Here is a 23,042-nt window from a genome sequence, read left to right as displayed (position 1 = left end):
GAAGAACATCTCCCAATTAAAAAAAAAATCTGAAACTTGGTCAAAGACCTACACTGCAAACACCACGATGCATCATGCAAAATGAAGATCCATGAGAATGGGACATGTAATTGTTTCCTGTTCCCAAAACACAAATTAGTTCCCTTAAAGTTAAAAATAAATTGGTAAGCCTAAAAAAAAGTTACCTGTTAGTTATTTGTAAGCATTTTCATTGCTTTTGATTTAGCTCTAAAACTCTAAGGTTTTGGAAAATTCAGGTAAAATCTATTCAGACATACTCGACCTAATGCTGAGAACCACAAACATTAAGCTGTCTATTTGTTACTTTGAAAACTTACTGTCCACTGAAATAATATTGCTGCTATTGCAAGTGTTTTTTCTAAAGCATAAGAATATATAACTACACTAACAGGTAGGCCAAAATTTCCTAAAGCAAGAAGCTTTATGTAGAATAAGGTAAGAATTTTCAGATTTTTTTTAAAGTCAGCTTAAGTTGAAAGAAATACGATTGCATTATTGATTTCTTAAAAAAGAACTCAACTTTCAGGTATTTGGAAAACATTGCTCTAAGAAATAAAACGTTTTTACCAACAATGACATTTCTGTAATATTATCAATTATAATATCAATAATATCAATTATTACAGATGAATGCACATGCATTCTCATCACATTCTTATGAAGTTTTACATGTAAAAATAACAGAATATACTTACTTTAAACATGGGACATTATCACGAAGTCCATCAGATGAACTGCTACTAGTAGATGGGTGTGACTGGGGAACAATGGATTGAGGATTGGAACCTGTGCCTGGAGTTGGTAAAGGTGGCACTTGGTCACCATCTGGGGACTCAACATCATTTATTTCATATAACAGACGTACTTCCAGCATCTGTAAATGAAAGTAGAATTACCAGTAGATTCTGCTTTTCCAAAAAACTATATATGAAAAATGAAGTACAAACCAATTGTAAAAGGGACATCCAGGTCTTTTCCATCTTTTAAAAGATAATATTTTAACAAACAATGCAGGTAGTCTTCAGAAATCAAGTCATATTAACTACTACAGGCTGAGTATCTAAAGATTGTTAAAACTTGAAAATCTAACTTATTTCCCAATATTTAAAAAAGTTTGCTGCTTAATATTGGAAATAAGTAGCGGGTACAAGACATTTAATTATCATTCCGTGCACAAATTCTCAGTTGTAAAGATTACTTGTTTCATGCAGTTCGGGAATGCCAAACCTAAGTCAGAGCTGAAGGCACGTAGACAGTTACAATTTATACTGCTGTAGCACTGTACCCATGGGACTTAGTTCAGTGTTTAATATTACACTGAACTATACCATGATTTCAGATTTCCTCCTGCTGGTCTATAACAACATTAGTACTAATTACTAAGTTAATTAGTACTTAGTAATTAGTTAACTAAGTCAACTAAGGGGCTGATCTGTAAAAATCCTTTAGAAGAACTATTCCCCCAGGAGGGAATATACTTTTACAGAACTAAACACTAGCTGAGTGTAGAGGAAGTTTTCTGCTGTTTGATTCTCATAATCTGCAAAGTAGAGCTTAACTCATGGACTGAAACAAAGAATTATATGGTATTTTTAAAAGTATTGCTAATGCTGAAGAATAGTTCACTAGGGGCTGATCTGTAAAAATCCTTTAGAAAAACTATTCCCCCAGGAGGGAATATACTTGTACAGAACTAAACACCAGAAGAAAAAAAAAAAAAAACAAACACCACCATGTCTCATCTCCTTAAGCTGAGACTTAACCTGAGAAGAGAGAACAAGGGTTGGGAAGAGAGAAAACCAGCTAGATTACAATTAATGCTTTATTCACAACCAAATATTTTATAATTAAATGGCTTCAAGGTAGCTTTCAGCTCATACATTCCGACAAATAAAGTTGCATGTGTGTGTCAAATTTAAGAAAGGACTTCTAAGTCTTAGAAGAGAGCTCGTCATTGTACCTTATAGAGAATAGAACAGTGACACAGCAAAGTCCTTAACAGACCTTAGGGCATGTCTGGCATGCTTCTACTCTTCTAGCTCTGCACGCTGCAGAAGTTTTGCCAAGACAGATAGTAATTATTAGGAATCAAGGGAATAAATGGGATCGACTCCCTAAAAGCTTTGAAAATTCTTCAACTCCATATCTCATTTGTGTCTTTTAATTTTACCTTTGATACAGCCAAGTTTAGATCCACTATTTGCTTTGATAGATAGAACAAAGAACTACCACTGGCTGCAAAATTGGAAAAGCCAGTGAAAATTAAAATCTTGGAGTGCAATTTAATTTTTTTTTCCATATTTATTAATGTATTGTAATTCCTCCACAAAAATACATCTCCTCATTTTGAGGAAATTATTTTTGTCCATTTCACTAATTAAATGAAAGACAAGGAAGAACTAGATTATTACAACAGTCACCCTATAACTAAATCCTAGAAAGTTAAAGAATGGTTATACTGATTACCGGAATGACTTCCGTGGTGACTTCCTGCTTGCTAAACCTGTAAATAATGACATGAGCAGAAACTCCAGCTATGCACAGCATTCTGCTTTCTGGACACCAGGAGATGATCTGAATAGCATACGGATCTTCATCTACTATATCTGTGTTAGGTCTGTCATCTTTATTCCGTGCTTTTTCAAATACTTTGGCCGTTTTTAGCTTATAGAGTACTTGCAGTGTTACTAGGAACAAATCAAAAAAGAGATAAAAGTTAGTTTTTATTTAAACAAATACTTCTCTCGTTCATTTCTCTAATTTGGAAACTTCTCTTCATAGATGAAGTCACTATATTCAACAAAAGCAGGCAGAGTAGAAGCACTGAATATCTGTGTTGATTCTGCCCATGCAGTGTACCACTTGCTCAATGCAGGATCAGTTAGTATTAAAAAAATCCAAAACCCCACCACTCTTCCTGGAAGATATATACTAAGCTTCAGAAGCCCTCACAGCTTTAAGGCTTAACAGCAAAAATGAAGCTCATTTCCATTCTTTTTAGAGTATTTCAAATCCATGGCCTCTCACCTGTGTTCTCAGGCTTAACAGCCCATTCCTCCAATTTTTTTCTTCCTGCAACAATGACACTGCACTCCACTAGACCTCCTTTTTTTTTTTCTTCTAGAACATAAGTTCTGACTGTAAATCACTGGTATTCTATTCAAATAAGTGATCTTGGATGCTATTCAAGAATTGGCAAAATAATTCTCAGTTGTAATTGTAATTCTTTCTTACATTTTCTTTCAATTATCTTGGTGTTGCCTTATAACTTCACAGGAATATTCTCTAGTCAATGGCCCAAATAACTGCTACAAATATTAATCATATCATTACAAAAACTTAATGTATAGCATCCTTTCTCCTTTCCCATACTTCAGTGGAAAGCACACAGAACCAATCAGGTTTGGTTTCCTTCCCTGCCCCCTCCTGTTCCACCCCCACCCCAAACTGAAATTAAAGACCAGTAACACTGCAAATACTCCTCCTCCCAGTTTTTAAACATGTACATTGCATCTGTTCCCTCTCACACCCACACACCCCTTAGCGTTCTGGAATCTCACTAGTCTTCCACAAGTTTTCAAAGACAACTGATAATGATTCCAAGATTGCGTCAGACTGCTTTTAACTACCAAGAGTAAGGTTAGTCCGAACTAGATTGATTAAAACATCTGTAAGTGTGAAGTCCATTCTAATTTGAGTTCTTAATGTATTTCTCACTGTTAGCTCTGTAGAACATGCGATGCAAGTGACCCTTCAACTAAAAAAATGTAAAATGATACCAGACTTCAGGGCTGTTCTGTGTTCCAAAGTGTCTTTATTTTACTGTTGATGCCATTCTTCACAAAAGCCTAGGTCATTTTATTAGCACAAACTACTACTGGCTCCAATTCTCATTTTTAGATACTCTAGTTTATGGACAGCCATCTTATAAACACATGCTTCTGTCTAAAAAGACAGAAATAACTTACTAAAATTCAACTGTACTAAAATGGAATGCATTTGCCAGTCAGGCATCTCTGCCCATTAACGTGCTTCTGAACGTACATGTAAGAAATTCTTCAACTCCGCCATTTTAGATGGTCCTTGGACTAGCAGTGCACCTTCACTGAGATGGTAAAAACAGTGAAACAACTAAGAAATAACATTAATTTTATTTAACTTTAAATAAAAGTTTCCAATGGAGTTACTGACTCTACATGAAGCAGGAGACGTTGAGAACAGCTAGTCTGCACTTACATTCCATTAGAGAAATCAGTATGTTTAGAAAACTCCTACCGCACAGGAAAAAACCTTTACTGAAAACACTTACTTGCTGAGGCATCCCAGAACTTGATTGACCCATCAGCATGCCTATGAAATATTAAAAAAATAATAAGATGGTAAAATGGTTAGTTGGAGTGTTAGACCTATTTGTTACTGAGAATATATTTTTATTAATATTCTTAGTGACACTATTTTCACGATTTACTGGAAGCTGATATTTTACATACACGTGTCCCAGTTACTTTTGACAGAAGGGATTAAAAACCATTTGTAGGTGAGCTACCTGAAATTCCACTGTACTAATACTAATTTTACCATTTTAAATACTGATTTCTGTTACCTGCATTTCCCATCAGTTTTGTATGCCTTACCATGTGTTGTTTCTTAGAAGATGCCCTTTATTTGGAGTGACACTTGCAAAGGAGATGCCTAAATATACCGTATTTCAGTGTAAATGAGTCACCTAACTTATTTATTTATCCTTGACACTGAGAATCAGATGACTAGATTTTTTTCAGGACTGTCTCAGAGTCTCTGCTACGTGTAGTACAAAGTGACAGTAATCCTCATTAGGACTACTGGGTGGTTCTAAAAAAATCACTTTAGTAGCGCTCTCGCTTTTGGTAACGCACTGCACAGTTATAAATTAAATTTTATTTATGCTCCTTAGAGAGGAGTATTCAAAGAATCAGACTCAGAAGATCAAAATTAACAAATTTAAGTATTAGGTTGTCCTTTTTTGAAAGCAAAAAGGAAGAAACTTAACTTTGAGAATTGAACTCTATTTAATGGACTTTCTAGGCTTTAAAACACTATGCAACTGTTTTCCAAAATTTAAAGAATAAAAGATAAGTTTCATCCAAGATATACTGATAGCAAGCAGACAATCATAACACCACATAATAGTAATAATCCCCGTAAAAAAACTGCTATGATTTTATTCCTATCTTCTCTTCCACATTTTGCTTTGCTTTCTTGTGTAATGCCTCAAGAAGATTATATGAGTGACTTGTCTGGTGAACACAATTTCTTAAATCATTCAAACCACTTAGAACATCATTTTCTATAAGAGCAAAAAAATATTCTTATTTCTACTTAACAAGTCAAGAAAGGTATTTCTACACTTACCCTGTAATAATTATCTCTGGATAGCTCTGAGTGATCAGACCCCAGTTGCCTCCACTGATAGGCCATTCCTGGAAGATTAACAAATACACTGAGGAAGAAAATATCATACAGTGCAAAGTTAAGCCAAGGAAATTACTGCACATTTCACATGACTTCCCAAAGTAGTTAGACACATCCACTGCAGAGAAAAAAAAAATAAAATCAAGGGCTATAAACAACACCCCTGCTCCTGGAAGTCCCTTAGCTTCCATGATATGGCAGTTGATGGGAGGACATCAGGAAAGCATGACTAGAGGCATGACACATGCTATATCCTCTCCAGACATCTGCTATTAGCCACTGCCAAAGACAGGATAACAAGTCAGACCTTTGGTCTTAGTATGGCCACTCATGCTGCTTAGAGTTGATCACTTTCAGTGTTTTCAAACACATATGTATGTACTAGGTGTTGTACCTTCTTACTGTAACCTTGACGTTTCTGTCGAGCGCCAACTGAATAGAGAGCAGGTATGAGGTCCACAGGACAATCAGCAAAGTATTCACAACAGGTAACTGGAGATTCGTGTATAGTCAAAGGATAGGGATTCTCAAATATAGGATACCTTTAATGGATGAAAAGGGAAGAGCACAAGTAAAACACTGCAGACTAAGTTCGCATTCTTTTCATACGGAAGAAGACAAACACATAGCAAATTAGACTATGAACAAACCTACTATGTAACTTCACTGCTCATCCAGTATACTATCAAGATACTATAGTACTCCAGATGGAACCCATTTTTTTACTGTTTCTAGAATATTTCTAGAACACTGCTGTTCCCTATAGTAAGCTTTTAAAAATATAGAGCTATTTCAATGGCCTGAGGAAAAAATGAAGTTACCATGTCCTACTTGTAGTAATGTGGAGCTCTTAATTTATTTCTAACTCTTCAGCCTACCCTTCCAGGGAGAAGGACAAGAAGACTCCACTTCTCACTCTGTATTATCACACTGTTTTTAAACAGAAGGTTGTCCAGCACTTTCATAACCTACTTGCTTCTCCAAGATCACTTTCTAAAAGTTACAGTAATATTCCATTACTGATTAGAAGCAAATGCACACATACTCCCCACCACCTCTATAAGAAGTGACACAGCCTTAGTGAGGAAAACCCCAATAATCAAAGAGGTAAATAAACCTGCATTCAAAGAACATTTATCTCCAATGCCATTGGTACATCAGAAACAAGTTTTGGATACAGCATATAGCCATGTAAAATTGAGAAAATCTAAGTGATTTTCCTAAAAGAGCTATGCAGCTCAGAAGCTGCAGAGATATTAGGATTAAACTTGACCTTCTTCCAAATCCAGTAGTTTTTATCACCCAAGGTATCACCATTGACTTTGAAATACATCCTTCTAGAGTAAAACAAAAATGTAAGGATGTATCCTCAACGATTTTTTTTTCCCCTTCATTGACCATTGGCATCTTTTAGGCAGAAAACACTACAAAGATTCTTACTCGACAGGTTTCTCCGCTACTAACCCATTAATAGTTGTTACTGCCTATAATAATTTAAAAACCCTTGATAAAAAACTCGCAGGATCCAGAATTTTTAATCACCACCTTAACAAGGTAATATGGACTGTTCAACAGACAAAGTAACAAGAGACTCAAAATGTGTTAGGTAAGCATTAGGTGTGAAAACTGTAATAAGATACTACTTTTAAGCAACCTCTTACCACAGTAGTAAGCCAGACAGTAGATGTTACAATTCTAATTATATGTATTTGATGTTTATTGCATCAGTATTGAGTTACTACAAACCATACAAATAGCAATTCATTTAGCAATCAAATCAGCAAATATTTATTCAATGACAACAACACTATCAGCCAAAATTACCTGGCTTCTCTGAAAAGCTGTTAGCCCTGCTCCCTTCCCCAAATTCTGAGCTCCCCTCATAACACTAAGGAATTAACTTCAAAACAAACTCGGATAATTAAAAGGCAGCAGTGGTCTGTGAGTAATTTTGGATAGTCAATCAAGCCTGGAAAAAGTCAAATAATACTCTACTTATCTGCTACATATTAACTTGAGAAAAGTCAGTCTTCTGCTAAAGAAACCTTATATTTAATATTCAAAATTTTATGTTCTGGACAGGGCAGTATTACGGTAGATTAAAAAGCAGAACAAGAGGTTGACCACTGCTGCAAACCCTTAAAAATGCTACACAAGATTCTTACCCATTTTGTGCAAGGTCAATCAGTACTAAGTCCTTTTCTAGGAGAACGACTACAGCATATGGTTCCTGAAAGTCTGAAAACAAACGAAAAAGATACTTATTGATATATGGAGTTCTTGCATGCACAGCCTCAAGAATGTGATCAGTTCTTATACTCTATCAGTCAAGATTAGAAAGACACTTAGATGTCTACAAAGTTTGTGAACATATTTCATACACTCACCCCCTGAATACTCCAAGTTTGGAAAAGCCACACTCTCCCTTTAATTCAATATTCTCAACTCTCTCCCAGTTTGCTAGAACAATTTAAACATCTCAAATAACAGGAAAAGGAACATGCAGAGGAACTTGTATAAGCAGTATTTTTGAGGAAGAGACAATTACTGAACAATAACATCCTCCCACCCCCAAAGTGCTTTTCCTTATATTCATAGGGTTAAAATTCTAATTGCTTACAAAACGGATTGAAAGACAGACAACTTGACACTACAATAACAAAATTTAAAGTTGCCGAAGTTTACCTTGCCCTCTTTCAGGCAGACCTCAAATTCTGAGTTAAGCTGTTTGATATACTCAGATGAAAGTTGACAGCTAAAAACATTGAAGTCATAGGAAATATAATACTATTAATCTGGGAAAACTACCTAAACTATGATTAAAAAATCCCCTTCTGAAGAACAGGGATTAGAGGTTAGTGATGAACTTCGAGTATTGTAATGAATAAAGTCACTCAAAATTAAAAGTACTACACAACTGCTAATTAAGATTCAGCATTGACTAGAAAGGTCTTGGGCACTCAAGTAAATACTGATGAACACATCTGCTGCAGTAACTGCATCTTAAAACTGTAATGCCGCTTTTTGTCTGCACATGCTTTTGGGATTAAAGAAAAGGAAAAACCATGCAACCAGTAATCAGCGTTCTTCTAGAATGAAAATAGGTTTTATAATAAACTACTCTATTATGATGCTTTGGGAAGGAAATAAGACTTCAGACAATAAGGATAACAGATGTTGCTGCTCCAGTCTGATCCCTAGAGATAGAACAGAATGGGAATAGTAAGGAATACTCTGATAGGATAAAACTTCAGAGAGAATAGGTCGAATTACTGAGAAAAATCTTTACAGAGCATACCATTAGGATATGGTGTTTCACAGAGAGTTAGAAAATCAACAATAGAATAATCCATTTCTAGCACAGCAGTACTTTTCCCATGCATAACTGTTAAACAGGGTCGTCTTCCTACAGTGTCATACGATAAGCCTCCTGAGAGAATGATGAACGGCTCCCTGGAATAAAGCAGAGGCATTTAGGATCAAACCAAGATAATACATAAAAAGAGAACTATGTAGTTTTTGTCACCTTTATATAAAGTTCAACGAGATGTCATTCAGCAGAGAGAAATTAATAACACAAACTAGCTCTGAGCAATGTGTAGGTTGGGTATGTGTTTCAAAACTTAACCCCCAAAAGTTAGAAGACTACAACTCAAGTCAGCCATCTCTTCCAAACCTTTTGTTCTATACTGCCCAGAGAAGCTGTGGATGCCCCATCCCTGGAAGTGTTCAAGGCCAGGCTGGATGAGGCTCTGAGCAACCTGGTCTAGTGGAAGGTGTCCCTGCCCATGGCAGGGGGGTTGGAACTAGATGATCTTTAAGGTCCCTTCCAACCCAAACCATTCTGAGTATATACTAATTATTTACCCAATCTTTGCAAACTCTGCCAAGATTTTTTTCTCTCCCCCAGCTTTAGAATTGTTTCTTTTCTACTGAACTACAGATTCAGATTTTCCAACAGCCCCATTTATCCATAATATAAAATATTCCAGCAGGATCAGGAAGAAATAGTCCCATTTAATTCCTGTACAGTATTACCCTAAATTTTGCACGATGAACAATTTTGCAAACAGCGTAAAGTAATTTTGCAGTCACAACAACATGACTCTCTTGGAGAAGCAACCAGCTGCTTGATAAGCCTCAAAGACCTAACATCTTTAAGAAGCAAGGACTAATAAATAAATGCCCATAGTGGTCTCTAGACTTTTTTCCATTTCCCCTGCTACCACAACGCACAAAATTCAAGAAATTATTTCTATGTCATAGACTACTCCTACTGCATAATTAAATGTCTGAGTACTGTAAAGCGAAAATATTTCTTCTAGTCTTAAGTAAAGATATCGGAGACTTTTTTCCCCAAAGTTTTTACAGAAACATTTTTAAATACATCCATGCTTCCTATGACATATACTTGTTTTACTAGCTATTTTCTTCTTTCCTGAAGTCACTCACTTTAATACTGTTTATGATCAGATTAGGGCATAATACCTTATAAAAAGCAGACTGTTTATAAGTACACAGCTCAAGAAATTTCACCCATTATTGACTCTTGCCTCAAATTCCCCATTATATTTCTGGAGAAACTGCAGGCACTTGAAGTGTGAAATTCTTCTGGTCTACTTCTATGCTCACTTTAGGTAGGAATCCTACCCTTTGCTTGTGTCCATCTTGGAAGCAGCTATGTCAGTATCCAGAGAAAATTTTATGAAGCAAAGAATGGAAGAGCTAAAAATAGATTACACATATCTGTCACACGGATTTTTTGAAGATGAGTCAAAGATTAAAGTTTACTTCAGTCTCCTGGAAAGAATGGTACATGTTAGTGTATGAACTTTTCATATTTTCACAAAACCATGTACTTATCACAAACGCAAGCTGTGCATTTTCCAAGTAAATGCTTGTTGTATAGCTGAAGGACTTCTTGTCCATCAGTTGTGATACATGTTAAAAGGTTAGTGCACAGGAATGTTAAATAGAAATACATAATTTTAAAAAAATAGAGATTATTGTGTATACATAATAGATGAGATTGTGAAGTATTTTTGATCCAACTTTGTTAGTTACATTTTGCCTACCTGAAAAATATCAAAAAGCAGTGCTCACCTCTTAGAGAACTGCTATGCAGCATTTTTTGCAGCTGTGGATACAGAAATATTTTGAAACTGTTCTGCTTCAGCAGGTATGGAAGCAAACCCATAGCATTAATTTTCCCAGATAAATCTGTAAGCTTGGGGAACACTACAAGAAGTTCACTACAAAATTGGGAAACGTTTAATTGAAAAAACTTTTAGAACACACAGGACTAATTCTTGCAGTGTCTGAAAACATAACACAACTGATAGCTGAGTGACTCATAACCCTGGAGGATGTTTCTGCTCAATTTTATAAGTAAACTGTCAAATGTCAGTCAGTTTCTGGCAATCTGGATGTAAGAGAAAACAGTGTATACAGAAGTAAAGCCATTGGTACTACCTGGCTTTTCAAACCATGGGTGAATTTGTCAAGAAGTTAATTCCTAGTAATAAAGGTGGAAAAAACTTCAAGAGTAACTTTAACTGGAAATCTTCAACTAGTGAAGAGACATTACAAATTCACTTGGGAAACATGCTTTTAAACAAACCATCTCACACCACAGAATAATACTATTCAAACTAAATTAACAGATTAAGAGCTTTTACTTATCTGGAGACCTCATTATTGTAACTTCTGGGTCCCAATTATATACATCCATCTTGCTAAGGGGTACTGCTCTACAGTTCATCAACAACAGCTGCATTAACTCTCAAGAGAGCACCCTTTTTGATTATGTTTTACAGGGAGAGTTTTGAGCTGCAATTTCTATTACACAGAGCTCTAGTAGCAAAGAATAAGCTTAGGCAATTTTACCACGATGCTAATAATCAGAGTAAATACTCTAAGGGAGTGAATCTGAAGGAGTGGGAAATGGCATTAGGAAGCTCAAGTTTCTCCAGAATCACTTTGGACAGAAAAGTATGCATAAAAGGCAACATGAAAGCCATTTCAGCAAGCTCAAATGGTAACCTACCCTGAAACTCATCGTTTCACAAAGAACGTATTTTAGCTGACTTTAAATGGTTGGAGAACACTAACATTATGCTCTGGGATTGGAAAATTATGCCAGTTTGCTCAATTAAAAACTTGCCTTTTGACCCCAGAGCCCAGGGTGACTGTCAATGGTAACCTTTTCTATACATATTGTCCCAGAAATAAAGTTACAGACATACTATTGTACAGTAAACAACTTGCACTTTGGAGATTTCACACAAACTATGCATGGTAGACTTAAATCCCAACAGAAAAGCTACAAACTTAAGATACATAGGTAGTCTGTATGAACCACTAAGTCTCACATCCTCCTGTATTCCCAACTCCAGCTTCATAATATGGAGAATATAATGAAGGATAAAAGTGAGAAGGGATTAATAACAGCTGCAACAGTAAAAAGAATAGTGTCTGTAGCCCCTACTACAGGTTGCAATCAGTTTTGTGCTGGACACCTTTTCTCAAAAGAAGGTTTATTAGAATTAAAAGCAGTAAAGAAAAAGATCACATTAATGAAGTCTATTACAAGTGAAGAGATACTGAAACAAACCTACATCCTCCTAGACCACACTGGATAAGGGAGGAGCAAGACCGATGGGGTGGCAGAAAACTACCAATAAAGTACCACACAGCCACTTGCTCACCTCCCCCTCAACTCTGCTCCAGTGGAGGAGGAGAATTAGAGGAAAAAGACAAGCACCAAAACCAGCACAGCAAAAAAAGTATACATTACACAGTACTTCTTAAACATGCTTTAAGCTTTTTGTTTTGGCTTTTTTTTTTGTGAATGAGTTTTGTTTGGTTTTTGAAGAACGTGACAGACTGCTATAGAAGCAAGTTTGATTTCTTACATTCTTTCAGTAGCTAGGAAAACTTTGGTCCTTTTCAAGAATGATTCTGCTCTGTGCTACAGAAATTCAGTGATGAACAGCAAGTGACAGTGCTTTAGCTGAAATTCCTAATAAATTTCATTTGGTACAAAGAAAAAATATAAAGTACTGAAAGTTAGTTGTGTCTTGCCTTAAAATTCTTGTAATAAAATGAAAAGTAAAACTGAAAATTCAAGTGTGAACTGAAGTATGTGCAGCAGTAAATGAACAGAGGTTTTCAGCATATTGCTTCACCACCGTAGTGCAAATTTTTCTTCTTTAACTAAAATTCAGGAATATATTACAACAGTTATAGATTTAGAAGTACTCTGAGGATGGAAAAAAACCTATTAGAGGGAAAATATTAAATTGAAATGCATCAAAACATTCAGTTTGAATTAACACTAGAAAATGAGATGTAACAGAAGAAAGCCCTCGTTATGAAAAAGCCACCTGCCTAAAGACACACATATTCTTAGGAATTATTCTAGTGTAAGGTCCTCTAAACTGTGTGAGAAGTCAACTATTTTTCACACTGGAATATTATAATTGCATAGAACAAGCGTCAAAAACCACTTTTCCTTCAGAATGACTATTCCTAACAGAAGGCTTTTGATTGCAGAAATTGTAACTTGCTGAAGCCAACACTACTTTTGCTTATCTGTATCTTTCTTTAGATCAGCTTTTGACATTTCAGTTGAGAAAGGAATACGCAGACAGATGTAGACTGCTGCAAGTAAAATACATCTATTCAACTGATCATACATGTTCATGTATCTGGGAATTAGCCAGTCTTAAATTTCTATTCACCCCACTTTTAGCAAACAATAAAAATACACAAAGCCACTGTATGTATGGGCATACCAATATACAGTAGAAACATACACTGCATCAATTAAGTAACAATCTGCTGTAGACCCGAATGTTTGAAAAGTAAATGAAAACAATACACAACCCCAACACAAAAGAAAATTAACAAGAAAAAAAAAAATCAACATTTGCAAATAGCTGAACAGGTTTCCATGAATATTTTATATTTATCCTGCACTTTTTAGTCAAACACTCTAAAGCACTTTAGAAATGTAAATAAAGAATTCCATACAGTTCATGAAATTACTCAACCCTAATTGCAGGCTTGCTAACAAAACATTCTACTCAAGATACTGTAATTCCATCTGAGCCTCTTGTTGCAATTACTGCTTTGTTACATTCTCAATGTGCATAATTAGGCACAATTCACTGCATAAATTACTGCACTCTACCAGAAAAGCTTCTGTCAGTAACATTTCTGGAGGAGGAACATGCATTCAGAATTTAGAATATTCACATCAGACTACTATTTGTCAAAAAGCAGCTTTTCAGGTCTGTGTTTCAATGTCTTCTGTGCTTTATCAGCCTTTTCTTTTTTAACACTCTCAAAAGTCTGAGCAAAAATACACAGATTTATTAACATGGAAGCATGTAGATAATGCATTAGCAGTATCTTTACCTAAGTTCAGGTTTGTATATAGTAATTTGTTCACACACGTTTTTGTAGGTTATTCAGCAATATCAGATTTACCAAAACCATTTCAGCTGTTTTACCATAGCTCAGCACCATCAGGATATGTATCTCAACAACTGGGAAACAAAGCTGATTCCCAGGGAGATGCATTTATTTTATGTACATTAACTTTGCATACAAAACAAGTCTTACCCAGCTCTAGTTGTTTTATATTCCACCTTAAGGATAGGTTTGCAGGGTTCTGGCTTCTTTCCATCCTTCAGCTGCTTTCCTAAAGTGAATTATTTTCTTAGATTAATCTTGCAATTCCATAACATCATGACAAATCATGAAGGTTTCCAAGAAGAGCACTGACACAAACATATATTCAACATCCTCAACAATTAGAGTATGCCTTAGAATAATATCATTGAAGATTTTTTTAAAATATTCTATGATGGTGTATTGAGAGTTTTAGGTTTAGAGTTGTGGGTTTGGGTTTTGTGGATTTTTTTTTTTTTTAAGTGTTGTAGAACATTTGTCTTCAAAAAAAATGTAATTCTGCCCTAAAAAACCTGTTTTAAGTTGCACTGGTAGATTTCTAATCTCTCATGTCTACCATTTTGCAATTAAAATTGAATCACAGAATGGTTTGGGTTGGAAGAGACCTTAAAGATCATCTAGTTCCAAACCCCCTGCCATGGGCAGGGACACCTTCCACTAGACCAGGTTGCTCAAAGCCTCATCCAGCCTGGCCTTGAACACTTCCAGGGATGGGGCATCCACAGCTTCTCTGGGCAACCTGTTTCAGTGCCTCACCACCCTCCCTGTGAAGATGATCTTCCTGATATCTAATCTAAACCTCCCCACTTTCAATTTAAACCCATTACCCCTTGTCCTGTCACTACAGGCCCTTGTAAAAAGTCCCCCCCAGCTTCCTTGTAGGCCTCTTCAGGTACTGGAAGGTTGCAATAAGGTCTCCCCAGAGCCTTCTCTTCTCCAGGCTAAACAAGCCCGATTTTGTCAGCCTTTTTTCATAGGAGAGGTGCTTGGTCAGCTTACAAGTAAAATGAGGTTTATTCTGACTGTTATCCTTATGGGCTAAGACTTGAATTTGAATGTGAAGTCCCACTCTCTCTCCTGTGCACTATGAACAACTAAAACTTCTACACATACAATTTCCTACAGAGTCAGTAGAAATTAAGATTATAGTGTAAATATACATCTTTTCTATCTGAACACTGATAGTCTGATACAACTATGAAGTTAAGCCATAAAGTTAAGCAGAAAATTTAATTTGCATACCAAAATAAGTGTTTATTAAACATTGTTTTAAGTTGAACTGGTTGTTTTAAAATCTCTCATGTCTACCATTTTGCAATATAAAATTGAATCATAGAATGGCTTGGGTTAGAAGGGACCTTAAAGATCCTAAGGTCAAAACATATTAAGAAGGTTGGTCTTGTCTAACTAGTTTCGCTAGCACAGCATCAGTCGGATTTTATTTTTAGACTCCACATCTTCCTTTTTCCACTGTAGCCCACAACCAGCACAGTAAACAGAATTTCTGGAGGCTCAAATAGGTAAACCAAGATGCTTAACTAGAGTGTCGTGTATTATGGCTGTATCCTCGCAGATTATCCTCACTGTTACATTCTCAACCAAGACTCTGAAGTAAACAAGTTGCTAAAACACAATTTAGACACATGCACACCATGTAAACGTGAAATTTGTATAGGACTTTTTTTGAAAAACAGCAACAATTCACAGAACAGCAACATGTAATGTTAATTTCTTAGACTAACATTAATGCAAGACTTCTCAGAAGTGGGAACATTTTACCAGATGCTAGTCTTACTCTGTTACAAACCTTTCCAAGAATTTCTGTGGTAATCTACACATTTATATATGAAACAGATGCTTGTTTTTATGTATTTTAAACAACATATGGGATTGTAACATCAAGCAAAAAGCAAGTCCTACAAAATATGCATTATTTAATTTTGACATCAGTGCCATTGTGTGAAAGACCAACCTAAAGTTTAGAAATTTAGACAAAACTGCACTTACTTGGATTCTTATTTCACAAATACTGGGCTGTTTTCTTTTCATGAAATTTATCAGTTTTATATGACTATCAGATTTCTTTTACTTGCACTGCAAATGCATTTTTAGTACTTGAGTGTACAGAATCCACTTTTAATTAAGAATAAGTTTTCTGTGTTTTAAGAGCTGTCAAACACTGGGTTTCTCTTTTCATCTTACCGTGTGGAGTAATTGTCTGGAATGGTTTGGTAGGAGACTTTACATTCCATATGGTCAAGGTACCATCTGAGTGACTACAAATAAATTGTTTTCCTTCATGATGCCAAGCCACTGAGTGGATAGCCTATGCAAGAAAAGGAAAAAAAAGCCAACACAGTGTAAGTATCTTAGCATATTTTATCCTTACTACTTCCTCAATGACATGACACCAAAGAAAATTAAGGAAAGTACTAATTAAATCATACTGCTCTTAGTATGTCCTCATTTACCTTCCTTACTTAGTATTTTTAACGGATAGGTATGTCTGAAAGAAGTACTTAGAGATGGAAAACTTACTGTCTTTGTTTTAATGACATGTTTAAGGGGAAGAAAAAACCTCCTCAGTGTAGTAGTATTTTTCAACAGTGGGTAACATACAGAGAATAACTAAACGTACTTACTTGAGCTTTGCTAATCAAAATCTTTTATTACTGGGAAAAATACATTGTCCATACAAAAAATATGCACAAGAGGCAAGCATGGGTTGAGAACATAAGTAAAATGAGAATTTAAGTTATGATGAAATTTTTCGGAACTAATGATAAAGATAAAATATTACCTAGAATAAACATTCTAACGCGCAATGGCAATTTTGAGGTACAGGAAAGTGTAGGAATCTACCAGTAAGTCTTTCCATAAATACAGAAAGATCTTTAAATACAAAAAATTAGGAATGGCATGATTAAGCCATGCCATATGAAATCTTACTGCAGGAAAAAAAAAAAAGAAATTTACTTGCTGCCTTAAGGTGAGATAAAAGGAAACAGCAAAGCAAAGAGTATAAATTAGGCAAAGATATTAACTAGTGAAAGAAATATTGGTGCCATTTCTGTTTCCAGCAGCATTATGAAACCATTTGGTGATGCTCAAGTGAATTTTAGTTATAGCATGAAAATATCAGGAAACAATGAAAATAAAGCATTTCACTACTACCCAAAATGTACAGAAGGAAGTATCAAAGTATGCAACTTGGATATTACTGAGAAGGTAGATTTGCTTAACACTTATGGTGAACACATTACACTAAGTAAACTGAAAGCAGGAACTGAATACGTGAATGCTGATGGGCTGTACAACACCATCTTTTGAGTTAATACCCTCCATAGACACTCTGTCTGGGCTTAGACTCACTACAACTCCTCAGGTACCCAGGAATTTCCTCTGTGAGGAAACCAGGGCATGAGGGTAGTAGGGAACCATAACCAGCAGTGAAGTCTTCAGCAGCAAATTACTAGGTGAAGAGCAAATCACAGAAGACACATACTAAGTTAGCTTTGTGTAAACTTATTATATACAGATCAGCCTTCGCATTTCAAAATTATACAAAACAGTTTCCAGCAATATGATTGGAATAATCTAGAGATTAAGTGACAGAAGAAAATGACTGCACTGTGAGTGTAGTTTCCTGTAAATAACTACTCCAACTTAAAGAGGAAGATGTGGATATCTAAACTGCAGATTAAATTTTATTAAGAAATGCTAAAAACTTTATCTTGTTCCATAGGTAGGGTGGATACACTATAGATTTTGTTAGAAGACAAATACAGTGTACAAATATCACGTCACACATATGTAGCTCAGAAACCTAGGACTTCTTGCATGAAATCTCCTAGGGTCAAATTGAAGTAGTCTTTTTCTCATCCTATCTGTAACAAAAATTTTTGTTAGCAAATAAGAGCAGGTATTATAGAACAAATTTTGCATAAATATTGGAAGCTTTTGTTTACCAGCATAGTACTAAACAAAAGTCAGGGATCAGCCAGTAGGAAAGTGCTTAGGCAGTAAAGCAAAAGGTTGCATTTCAAAAAGCTCTTTTCGCTAAGAAAAGAAGTTACCTATACCATGATTAGGGTTTTAGACTCCTCATTGGAGAGTATTTAACCCTAACAATAGGGAGCCCATAATGTAAACAGACCAGTTTCTGATACACACTTATGTAGAAATAGGTCTCAAACAAGTGAAAAAATCAAGTTTTATATAAGGATAAATAAGTCTGAGAAGTGAACACTTGCCTTTTCTTGAAAAAGGTCAATAGGAAGAAAAGGTAACAACCTATTAATGTTGAAATAGCATTAATGCTTATGAATGTAAAAAGATCTGATAAACAGCACAAATTAAAAGGATGACTGCTACCAATTTCTGCAAGGAACCTGATGGGGTGGAAAGAACAGCGAAAGAGAATGAGGCCTTTGGCTTTATGGATATTTACTGCCTAGTTATGTAGAGCATCTGGTTATATTTAGCAATGCAGCTAAAGATTATTTAAAGTGTAAAAAAAAAAGCATGTTTCATGTATTCTTAAAATAATCCAGCTAGCAATTCTGTGGGCTGAGAATAACAATTTTGGTACAGAGCACTGTCCTTTGCTATTACACAATTCACAAATGTTTCTAAACCTGAAAGATAAACCCAGGCATGTAAGTAGCTGTAGCATAAACTCTAGGTATACATGAGGTTAGTATATCTACAGAGACAAGTCAGTTTCAATGAAAAAGTACAGTAACTTCAAGTGGCACTAGCTGGTTGACATCAATAGCCTCATCACCAATACAAACCCAGTAACTGAAAAATCATCCCAATATTCAAGAGCAAAAATTATTGACTTTTTCCCCATAGTTACTATTAGTGCTAGAACTTGAAGGAAAACATAACATCCAAGACAGAAGTCAGGCAAAATCTATTGAGGCTGCAAACCTATACATAGCTTCTTATGACACTAATATCTTTTTTCCCCAATATTTTACAAAAAAACTAGTGATCCAGACTAAAACTTTAGGTTTTAACCATAGTTCTCATCTTTATTTAAAACTTCTTATAGTACCATAATGCAGCAGTATGCTAAAAATCAGCTTGTGCTGGTTCAGCTGCGTGTCAAATATTTTTGTGGAATATATCACTTGTCAGATGGATCCCAAACAGAGAGTAATCCCTTATGACAAGATCATACACTAGTACCACAGAGGACTGTTGCTATATTTAAGGCACAAAGCATTTGTATCCTTGAGAGGAGTTGTCTGCACAGGTAACCCAAGTCCGAATGTCACTAACATTCTGAATCCTTCCATTTACAAACATGCACCAAAACACAGGTAACCTTACAGGAACTCATACAGAGAAAGGTCTAAAAAAACCCACCAAAACACCATACAACCACCTTTATCTAAATAAATCTTTAAATATACTTATTAAGAAGCCTTTAGTTATAGTAGTCAAAAGTATTCCTACTACTCCCTTCACATGAATTCAAAGTTAAGATAGCTGTTCCAGGCTATATGGAAGTTTGTCCCAAAACTTCCAAGACAGTTATGTTTTCTAGGAGGGGAAATCCAATCTTACTTTTTTTGAGTAACAAACCCAGCATGATTGACTGCCCTGTTCTACATATGCCAAAACTTAACCAGAAATGTAGAAACTAACCATCCCAGAGTATTACATGGAGACAGGCTGTGCACACAGGGAGCCTCACTTTTACAAGTTGTGTGGAAAAATGCCTGGTATGCTGCCTGCAAAGAGGGGGATCACATCTGTTTTCAGAAGGAAACATTCTTGTAATGACCGTAACAGTTACCTGAAGGAGACTATAGGAGTGTGAAATACTATCACAAATAAGAAACTGAAAAACTGTGAGGAACAAGATTGAAAGCACTTACATGCAAGACTCCTACAGAAATATCTTCAGTAGATCACTAACTTTGAAAAAGATTAATGCATGTTTAAAAACATTATATAAAATTCAGTTTTACTACTGCAATAGCTCGACAATATCCTTAAAAATGCTGCAAATGTGGGGGGAAAAAAAAAACCAACAGTAGCTCCTGAGACTTAAATGGCAAGATGATATGAAGATCATTTTGATGCAATAAAACGTGCAAGTGCCTAATGACTGTGTTGACATGCTTTGGTTTCTGGCAAGTCACATGTCAGGGTTGCTTTATTTTTCCTCCTCTTAATCCTACAGGCTACTTTGACATGTTTTAATGCTGTAAAATAATCTTACACTCAGCCATGTACCAGAACATTGATCCTAAAAATAGTGAGCTATAATACATTCACCGAGTTAATGCTCTCAAAGCTTACTTTAAATCAGAACAAGCCAAGTACTACTTGCAGAATGGACTTGTAAAAAATGACTTTTAGGTTTCAGAAGTTGCACTTCATTTTTTTTAGAAACAAAACTAATAGTTGAGTCATTTGTTTTATTTATTTCATGGCTGAAAATATATTATGGAAGACGTTCACAGTATAAATTGCATTCCACATAAGATATTCATAGTATTTTAAAACCCCAATGTTGGAACATAAACGTTTTAGGAATGATACAAGAGTAGTCTACAGTCTTATTTTTCCACTGAGCCTGCTGAATACAAAAATAACAGTTTCCAGGAAAAGGTTTCAAAGAAACTTTCTAAAGAAAAGTTCATTCACAACTGCAGTTCCATTATGTCACAGGTTATTTCCTCCAAATTCTCTGAAAAAGAATGTTACATTTGTGCATTCTTCTAATTCTCAACGTGCAACATATTGCTGTTATAATAAATAGTATACAGTACTGGGAGTTCAGGATCTCATTTGTAATACAGAAAAATTAAATTAAAAAAAACCAAAAAACCCCAAATTCTAACGAAACTCCCTGTTATGAACTAAAACGTTGTGGAGGAATGAATAGGCCAGCAATCAGCACTAACACTAATTATGACCTAGAGCTGCCTCACCCAGCCATAGTTAAGCAGAAATATGGTTACAAAGGTTTTGGGGGGGGGAGGTGTGTTGCCCACCCTATAAGCATTCCTATCCTTGGGATGAGTGTCCCTAGTGTTCCGATGCTACAGCTTTCAGAGCAAGGTGTTGAGCAGGCACACATGTTCAGACAGGAAGAAAGCCTTGACAGTGTTCCACAGAACTAGCTTTCAGGCCACAAATGAGACCACCCCACCCCAACATGTGAATTGGCTTCAAGAAAGCCTCCTAAAGGTGAGGTAATATGGAATGAAACCAAGCAGGAAGCAATAACGATACAATAGGATTCAGCTTCTTCCCTGAAGAAATCCCATGGATGTCTTTAAATAAACCTCTGATCATGCAAAAAGTTTGACCCTCATTGTTCCTTTCCAGAAGAAGATCATAAAGGGTTGGCATTTGGACTCCTAGACACACCTGAAGTTCCGAGTCAAAAATAGTTGCATCAAATGATGAGGAAAGGCTGCTCAGCCCCTCAAGTTAGATGTTTTAAGACCAATGGCAACTACAAAGTGGCAAGAGAGGAGGAGACTAATTCAATAGTGAGGTTTCCAGCAAATAGTCTTTATGGTATCAGTGTGCCTGGCCAACCTGTTCATGATGCCTCATCACCCATTAACAGCCACCATCAGTCAAGAGAAGTGGGTTTCACAGCACTGTTACAGGAAAGACTGCCTAGTTGGAAAGAATCCAGCTCCAGGGTCCTGAGAGCTCCAACTTGTGCCTCCAGGTCCCGAAGAACCACTGCTGTGCTGTAGCACCCAGGTCTGCTGGTATCAGTCGTGTAAGTTCCAGCAGCCATAAAGTTCACATCCCAGATAGAGCACTGCAATTTTTAATAGTCCCAGAATCAGTCATCACCTTTGCAATAACTGGTGATGGAGGTTATGACATTGATGAGACTATACAGTTAAACCAGTACCAGATTATTTGTCTTCAACACTGTTAGAGCCAGAGAATGTTTCCCTGGTGCTAATAAGCAGGCCTGATGCACCAAACAAGATCCCCCTGTGACCCTCCCCTGCTACATTTCAGCAGCCTGAGATGGCACAGTCAGGAAGAAGGGAGACCAGACAGCATTTCCTGTGTCTGACGGGCAGCTCCGCAACACACCTACAGCGTGACAAGATCGGACTAAGTTGTTCTCTTCTCGCTGGTTGTCAACTCCACACTCAAAAGTGATCTCATCAGGAACAAGCAGAGAACCAGGGAGATAAATCCTAAGGTTTAAAATCCTGCTTCTGCTACAGGGCAGAACATCACGTGCATTACCCTCTGTGAAAGAAGAGGTGAAACATGTTCATGGATGGAATACAGCCCCTACAGGCAATGTATGAGAGACACCACCAAACCAGGAAATTGACATGAAACAAAAACTAGAAAGATTCTGTGCACAGAAATATTCAAATTTACAAGGTTTGCTAGAAGAAAACAAAACGGCAGTTTTCTCTGCCCTGGGCCACACTTTCAGAAGCAGATGAGATCTCATGAGATAAGGCATTATTACACCTCTGAAATCACAGGAAAAGCATACGTCATCTTTTAAGTCTTGAACGGCCAACATTTTTTTAAGCAACTTTACTGTATGTTGATTCTTACTAATGAGAACAGTGAAACTCAAGTTCACTTCATAGATACTTTTTTATCTCCCCTTCCTATACATTCCCAACTTAGGATAATGCTCTGAGCTGAGGTATTTCATTACCTCTTCTGTGACTAAAAACAAACCGAACAACTAGATGTATTCAACTTTAAATCTGTTCACTGCCATTTGCAACCTCTCAAATCAGGATCGGTCCATTTTTTAAAATGGACCACAACATGCAAAAACCAGAATAAACAATATAGTGTCTGCCCTGGGTAAGTTCCTAGAAACTGCAATAAGAGTCACTAAAGAACACAATTAATCAACATATAAATAAGTATAATATCCCAGGTAGAAGTCAACATACTTTTTGTTAAAAGAAATAATATCCAACAAACCTCCGAAAATGTTAACAAGCATGTGGATAATGGAAACACCAATTAAGCTGTCTACACAATTTTCAGTCTTTCAACATCTCTCAAAGGAAAATGAAAACAAATAAACTAAAGATCCTTGAACAGATGAATAA

General features: G+C 36.1%; 1 protein-coding gene across 1 annotated transcript in view; it reads right to left on the bottom strand.

Moving 5' to 3' along the window:
- Positions 1–712: 712 nt before the first annotated feature.
- The window catches only part of LOC104502517 (syntaxin-binding protein 5), a gene marked incomplete at its 5' end in the record, with an annotated part of 69,175 nt that continues 46,845 nt past the window's right edge, over positions 713–23,042 (bottom strand). The window contains 9 exons of the mRNA XM_010159650.1: positions 713–895; positions 2,488–2,708; positions 4,331–4,371; positions 5,413–5,480; positions 5,867–6,014; positions 7,638–7,710; positions 8,771–8,925; positions 14,101–14,179; positions 16,153–16,276. Of these exons, the coding sequence (XP_010157952.1) occupies positions 713–895; positions 2,488–2,708; positions 4,331–4,371; positions 5,413–5,480; positions 5,867–6,014; positions 7,638–7,710; positions 8,771–8,925; positions 14,101–14,179; positions 16,153–16,276 (1,092 nt within the window). The remainder of the gene's footprint in view (positions 896–2,487; positions 2,709–4,330; positions 4,372–5,412; positions 5,481–5,866; positions 6,015–7,637; positions 7,711–8,770; positions 8,926–14,100; positions 14,180–16,152; positions 16,277–23,042) is intronic.

This window comes from Eurypyga helias, unplaced genomic scaffold (genome assembly GCF_000690775.1).
Source record: "Eurypyga helias isolate BGI_N326 unplaced genomic scaffold, ASM69077v1 scaffold9869, whole genome shotgun sequence".
Classification (NCBI taxonomy): Eukaryota; Metazoa; Chordata; class Aves; order Eurypygiformes; family Eurypygidae; genus Eurypyga; species Eurypyga helias.
This window is presented reverse-complemented; position numbering and strand designations above follow the sequence as displayed.